The sequence below is a fragment of the Pieris rapae genome, chromosome 4 (genome assembly GCF_905147795.1).
Source record: "Pieris rapae chromosome 4, ilPieRapa1.1, whole genome shotgun sequence".
Lineage (NCBI taxonomy): Eukaryota > Metazoa > Arthropoda > Insecta > Lepidoptera > Pieridae > Pieris > Pieris rapae.
In genome coordinates this window covers 3546137-3553429 of record NC_059512.1, presented here as the reverse complement: position 1 = coordinate 3553429, position 7293 = coordinate 3546137, and the positions used below count along the sequence as shown (strand labels likewise).

Here is a 7293-nt window from a genome sequence, read left to right as displayed (position 1 = left end):
GTCAATGCACAGATGTATTTGCTGAGACCACTGTGACACCACCAACCAACAATTTGCCTCCATCTAGTCCTTCCACTAATAAGACAACAATGCCTCTTCTTTCCACCGATATATCTTCTAAACCCACCACACAAATTGGTAGAGCTAGTTACGATGCCAATGACCACGGCCCGTTTGTGGTACATGTGCAGAAAGTACAGTCTGCTGATGATGATAGCACAGTTTTACACCCAGTTGTATTCGGGAGATTTTTAAAAAAATTTCTGTTTAAAAATATTGTAGATGGTAGTTTAAAACGTATTGGCAGAAATAAAATGACATTAACTTTTAGTAAATATACAGACGCAAACAGCTTTATAAATTCAAACTGCTTACCAACTAACAACATGAAAGCTTTTATCCCTACTTTCAATATTACAAGGATGGGTTTGGTTAGGGGAGTACCAACGGAATGGTCTCCTGAAGATATTATGGAAAACACTAACATACCCATTGGGTGTGGGGAAATTATAAAAATCAGGCGACTTAATTATAAAATCATGGTCAATAACTCACCTACGTGGAAACCTTCACAAACAGTTGTTTTTACATTTGATGGACAAGTTTTGCCTAAACGGATATTTATGTGTTATAATTCTATGCCGGTTAAATTGTATGTGTATCCCACAATTCAGTGCTTTAATTGTTGCCGCTTTGGGCACACCAAGGTCCAATGCAGGTCAAAGCCCAGGTGCTACAAGTGTGGTCAAGGCCACACTGGAGATACTTGTAATGTAGAGGAAGACCATGGTTCTTGCTGCTTATGCTCTGGGCTGCACTTTGCTTCAAGCAAAAAATGCCCAGAATATGTGAGACAAACAGATATAAAAGTAACAATGGCAGAGAATAGCTTATCTTATATTGAAGCGTCAAAATTACATCCCCCAATTTCGAAATCATTTGCTGATGTTGTATCCTCTCTCCCAAGTAAATCTCTTCCTGGTGGAAATACAGTATTGCCTGGTTCACCACCTCCACGTACAATATCTTATAAAAAAACAGTCTTCACTAAACCCAGAACGCCTCCTCAACACAGTAAAGGTTTCGATCATGTAGCACATGAGTCTCTTGTAAGAGACTACAATATGCCAGAGCCTTCTAATGGATGTGCATTACCATCATCGCCTAATGCAAATTCACAACAGACAATAATAGAGTTAATTACTACATTAATTAAATTACTTTCTCAACCTAATTTATCTATACCGTCCCACGCTGCTAATTTAATTAATTCCTACACTGATAATAATAATGGCCAACATGGACAGGTTAGTTCAATGGAACTGCCGCAGTATTATAAACAAAAAGCATGAAATTATACACATTATAAATAATTTTAATCCTTTTATTTTTTCTTTATCTGAAACCTGGCTAAAGCCAGATCAGGTATTCAAAATCCCTGGTTATTCTTGCTTAAGAGAAGACAGGGCTGATGGGTATGGTGGTGTATGCCTGCTCATCAGAAACTCAAGCATCTTTTCTTCCTTCCCTCTTCCTTCACATAGTAACAGCTTTTCTATCATTACAGCTATTGTTGATGGTATCTGTTTTGTCTCTGTATATGTCCCTCACCCCTCCTTGCAAATATTCAATGAAATTAAAAACTTAATTTCAGTTCTCCCTCAGCCTTTCATGATTCTGGGTGATTTCAACTCTCATCATACATCATGGGGTAGTTCAGTATCTAATAGGTACGGGTATGAATTATTGGATATCTTAGACATGTATAACCTGTGCATTTTAAATACGGGTTCTCCTACTCGCCTTACAAAGCCTGGTGAAGTAATTAGTGCCATTGACCTGTCCATCTGTACTCCCAATTTAGCATCTTCTCTCTCTTGGTCTACTTTGTGTTCATCTTACAATAGTGATCATTATCCCATAATCATTTCATTTCCCTGTAAAAAAAATAGTAATATGTTTATTAAAAAGTCTCGCCTTAAACACAAAATCATAGACTCGAAATGGAGTCAATACAGTTTATTAGTAGAAAAGAAACTGAATAATTGCTCAGAAGATAATGTCACAAATAGTAATTATTTACAAGATGTTTTGTTAGAATCGGCTGATAGTGTTTTTCCTAGGAAAAAGCCGAGTAGTAATAAGTTGTCATCTCCACCATGGTGGGATGAAGAATGTACCACAGCTATTAAAAAACGCAAGGCAGCTGAGCTTAATTATCGCAATGATATGTCTATGGAAAAATACGAGGTCTTAATGAATGTAATGAAAGAGGTTAAAAAACTATTTAAAAAAAAGAAATCTGAGGGTTGGAGGAAATATTGTAGCTCTTTATCACCTGGAATAAATACTTCTGTCATTTGGCGAAATATAAAAAGATTCAGGTCAGCTATCAATCCTTCTAACCCGTCGTTGCTTCCTATAGAATTAGCTGATCAATTCCTTGATCGCTTGGCTCCTCCTTCTGCTCCAGATCTCATCCACTCTTCTACACAAAATAACTCTGATGTTGTCCCTTCCTCACTAAATCTTCCTTTTACGTTATTAGAATTAAAAGGTGTATTAAATTACGTTAAAGACAGTGCTCCTGGGGAAGATGGGATCCCATATTCCTTTTTGTCTCACCTTGGCGAAAATGGATTAAATTACTTTTTAAATTTAATAAATAAAGTTCTTTTGACAAATGACATACCGCCATCTTGGCGAAGTCAAATAGTGCTGCCATTTTTAAAACCGTCTAAGATTCGATCTGATATTAAATCATACCGTCCTATAGTCTTGTCATCGGTGATAACAAAAGTTGTTGAACATTTAATTAAAAATCGGCTTGAATGGTATATAGAAAATAATAAATATCTGTCACCAACTCAGTTTGGATTTCGAAAAGGTAAAAGTGTGTGTGACAATTTAGGCATATTAGTCACGGACATTCGTAATGCTTTCTCAAATAAAAAGTCAGTAGTCGCAGCTTTCTTGGATATTAATTCGGCTTATGATAATGTTTTGTTACATATTCTAAAAAGTAAATTAGATAAATTAAAGGTTCCTTATTTTTTAAATAATTTCATTGTAAATCTTCTATCAGAGAGGAAAATTATTTTAGATGTTGGCGGCCCTTACATGCCTAGTAGGCTGGTATGGAAGGGCTTGCCACAAGGGTCTGTGCTGAGTCCTTTATTGTACAATATTTATACACATGACCTAGAAAACTCTATCGGAGATTCAGTTAGTTTATTACAATATGCCGATGACTTGGTTATTTATGCCTCTGATAAGTCTGTAAGTAATGCTGAACAACGTGTCTCGTCCTCTTTATCGTTTCTAAAATCTTGGATGGATGCAAATGGCCTAGATCTGTCTCCCTCAAAAAGTACCGTCGTACTTTTCACTAAATCCAGAAATCCTCCCTCACCAACTATAAGATATGATTGCGATAATATATTACCCGTCAATAATCAAGTAAAGTTCTTAGGAGCTATACTTGATTCTAAACTAACAGGTCAACCACACTGCGAATTTGTGGTTGGTAAATGTGAGCGACACTTGAATATGCTGAGATGTCTCAGTGGAGTTTGGTGGGGTGCTCACCCGGCCACATTGAGGTTGGTGTATAATGCTGTCATTAGAAGCGTTCTTGATTTTGGGACCTTTTTCTTAGATCCAGGTAATGTAGCAGGCTTTAGAAAACTAGATCTCATACAGTCTAGGGCTTTGAGGATTGTTTCTGGTGCTATGAAATCGAGCCCGGTTAATGCTCTGCAAATAGAATGTTGTGACCCTCCATTAAACTTAAGGCGTCAATATCTGTCAGATAGATTCATTTTTAGAACTGCCCAGTTCCATAATCATCCCCTCATTTCCAAACTGGAATCTCTTTCTCAAAAATTACCCTCTTCACATAAACCTTTACCTTGTCTATTAAAAAGCTTTCTGAAATATAAACAATTACAAGCCCCAACTCATTCCTTTTATATCCTTCCCCTATTTAGCTCTTCTTATGATTCTCTACTTCTTTCTCCTGAGATATGCTTTTCTATTGGCATTGAAAAATCTGATTTTAATGCCAATGCAAACTTTAATTCCAATGTCAATATGAAATGGCCTAACTGGCATCAAATGTATACAGATGCTTCTAAACACTCCAATGGGTGTGTTGGTGTTGGAGTGTACCACAAACAGTACAACATAGTTCAGAAAATTAAATTACCTCCAGAATCATCGGTCTTTACCGGTGAATGTTTTGGACTACTAAAAGCTCTTGAATATGTGCTGTGTTTCAAACTCAAAAAAACCGTTGTATTTACCGATTCCTTAAGTGCATTACAGAGCTTAGCAAAATTTTCACTTAAACTAAACCCATTCTTTCATGTTATATTTGAATGTAGGAGAAAGCTGTTGCAATGCCAATTACACAACTATTTAGTATCATTTTGTTGGATACCTAGTCACTGTGGTATCTCTGGAAATGTGAAAGCTGACAGTTTGGCTAACAGTGCTACTGTGACCGGTGACGTATACCCGTACAAGAATTTTGGCCATGATCTTGCTGCTTTGCCCGGCATATATCTCCACAAATCGTGGAATATGTGTTGGGAAAAGAACGGCCGGATTAAGGGTCGTTTCTTGTATGCTATACAGTCTTCCGTTCCCAGGAAGCCGTGGTTTGCCAAATTGTCGCTTGGTAAAACTGCCACTTCTACTATAATCCGTATGCGTCTGGGACATAACAGCCTTCCAGTTCATTTGCACAAACTCGGTATCGTAACTAGTACCGCCTGTGAGTGTGGCGAGAGCTATTCCGACTTGAATCATGTTTTCTTTTCTTGTCCTAAGTATGACCATTCTTCCTTATATACTTCTTTAGTTTCTCTGTCCGTTCCCCTTCCTACCAATATTTATTTACTTCTTCGAGATTTAAATCCCCTTGTATATAGTATTATAAGTATGTTTATTGTAAATAATAACATTAAACTATAATTTTGATTTTTTTCCATTATTAATTATTCTGATTTTTTGTAAATTTATGCGCTTTCAATTATTTATGTTATGTCGCGATTGGTTTCCTTAGTTTTTTCATTATGCATAAACTGTAAATAATTAAAACAACGAATTATAAAAATCCCATACTTGACGCTGGCTAATGCACAAACAGTGTTAGAGCCAAAGGAAAAAAAAAAAAAAAAAAAAAAAAAAAAAATAACAAATTAGAATATAAAAATAATTTTAAAGAACTACTGCTTAGTGCTTACTTTCAATTTGTATACGTTCAGTTAACGATTGCGTTTTGTATTGTACTGTAAATTGCATTAAAATTTAAAACAGGAGAGTAAGTGAAAATAATATGTAACGTCAAAAATGTTTTTACTTGCGATTTATTCAAGTTATCATTTTGCGAACAAAACTAGGCTTCCGCGTGTAAAAATGTTTTATGCTGCTATATTACGATTCATTCGGAGGCCCTTGGTACTTGGAATCATATTTGCTTCATCATTAACTTACTGTATTGTTAGTTTTCTCAAAGAGGTTAGTTACCTAAATTATATTATGATTTTTATTTAAAACAATTTGTTTCCTCCTTTTTTATAGTATAAGGCAATCATATAATTACTGAAGTTGTGTTGTAAACAAAAATTTTATGTCCTTTTTTTCAAAATATTTCAGAAATGTAATATATTCTTTATACTTTAAGGGTAACAACAAAAATATGATATATCAAGACGTCTCAGTTCAACATAAGCCATTTGTTTGGCGTACTCTACAAGAGCATAATGAAACAACTGATGTTGATTGTAGAAATTCTGTTCAAGGCAGAGCATTAATTGTTGATGATAGAGGTAACAGCTAATACCAAAAATTCTATTTGTGGGTTTACATTCGACATATCTTATATTGTTTTAATATGGCATGATGGCGATGTCATGGCGTAGACCAGTAAAAATATGTTTAGATAAATTTTGGTTTTTAACCAAATGCTTAATACACAAATACTTAGCTACAAATATTGTAAGTGGCTCAATAAAATGATATTGTTACAGGATATGTTTGCCGAAGAAATGATATAGGGCAAAATGGTTGTTGTGTGATTGACACAGATGAAACAACACGATATAGTTGTCAATCTTGTAACGAGGATCACTGCTGTATCATTTATGAATACTGTGTTTCATGTTGTCTTGATCCTAAAAAGGTAATAAAAATATCATCCTTTTACCTTAAATTTATTTCTATGGACTAAAACTAATTACAGTATTATTTTAGCACAAATTATTGATTATTTCATAAAAATACTTGTCAACAGTTTAAGGTCTTATACCACAAATTTGTAAGATGTTATTCATTTTGGTTTCAGCGTAACCTGCTTCAAGTTGTGTTATCTAAATTAACTGCAGAGGAGCATGTTTTGGTGCATTCTCTTGCTGATGATTACGAACTGTGTCTTACAAAATGTAGGACAAGCTCCCATAGTGTATTGCATGAGAATTCATATAAAAACCCAGGTCACAAGCATTGTTTTGCTGATAATCAATTGGTTTCAAAAGATTCCTAGCAGAGGTATTATCATAGAATACAATGGACACAAGAATAGTATCTATTAATTATAAGGTGTTAAGTTAGTAAAGTGAGTTAAAGCATTGTTAATGAGTGTATTTGGGACCATGGAGTAACTCGTAACTTGTTAGAACTTTAAATTGAACTCTATAAACATGTCTGTGCTTTATTTTATAATGTGCACTAGCAAATGAAAAAGAACAAAGCATAAAATAAATGTGATAAAAAATATGTAGTATTGTGATAGAAGAATTGTATGAAAATCAAATGAGGATGTTAGGTGAGTGACTTAGTAATATTTAAAACAACTTCATATCAAACAACTTAATGTATAATAATTTAACTTTCAATTTATAAAAAATATACCTATTTATGTTATTAAAAATATTAATTGATTATTTTTAATTAAAGAAACCTTTCTAAATAGGTCTATGTGCTAGTAACTTTAAACCAATAATTATTAGTTCTATTACTAATATTAATAGTAATTGTGAAACTTTTCATGTTATTTTATTAGTAATTTTATTTGCTTTAAACTTGATGTCAAAAAATCTCGGATCAGAAAGAGTGATTTCTGTCAACTTGTGATAACAATAACAAGAATATCTTTATAAAACGGTATAATTGCACTATTGATTTGTAAGGTGCCTCTCGTTTTTATTATCAAAGCTATTAAACTTAATCCAAGGATCCAAACTATGGCCAAAAATAATTTGGCGAATTAGCCACGTGACATCCTGAGGT

The 7293-nt window shown here is 34.1% G+C and overlaps 1 protein-coding gene across 1 annotated transcript; it reads left to right on the top strand.

The window, feature by feature from the left end:
- The first annotated feature begins 5191 nt into the window (after window positions 1–5191).
- Window positions 5192–6597, top strand: LOC110995484 (SREBP regulating gene protein). Its single transcript, XM_022262662.2, has 4 exons — window positions 5192–5523; window positions 5690–5834; window positions 6036–6187; window positions 6350–6597. The coding sequence occupies exons 1-4, from the start codon at window positions 5356–5358 to the stop codon at window positions 6545–6547; spliced, it is 663 nt and encodes a 220-aa protein (XP_022118354.2). The 5' UTR covers window positions 5192–5355; the 3' UTR covers window positions 6548–6597.
- The last annotated feature ends 696 nt before the right edge of the window (window positions 6598–7293 follow it).

What these genes read in the sequence shown, in the direction of transcription:
- LOC110995484 (XM_022262662.2), top strand. Translation starts at nt 5,356, where the DNA reads ATGTTTTTACTTGCGATTTATTCAAGTTATCATTTTGCGAACAAAACT. An exon ending in ATTAATTGTTGATGATAGAG is followed by an intron (nt 5,835 to 6,035) that starts GTAACAGCTAAT and finishes ATATTGTTACAG; the next exon opens with GATATGTTTGCCGAAGAAAT. An exon ending in GTTGTCTTGATCCTAAAAAG is followed by an intron (nt 6,188 to 6,349) that starts GTAATAAAAATA and finishes TTTTGGTTTCAG; the next exon opens with CGTAACCTGCTTCAAGTTGT.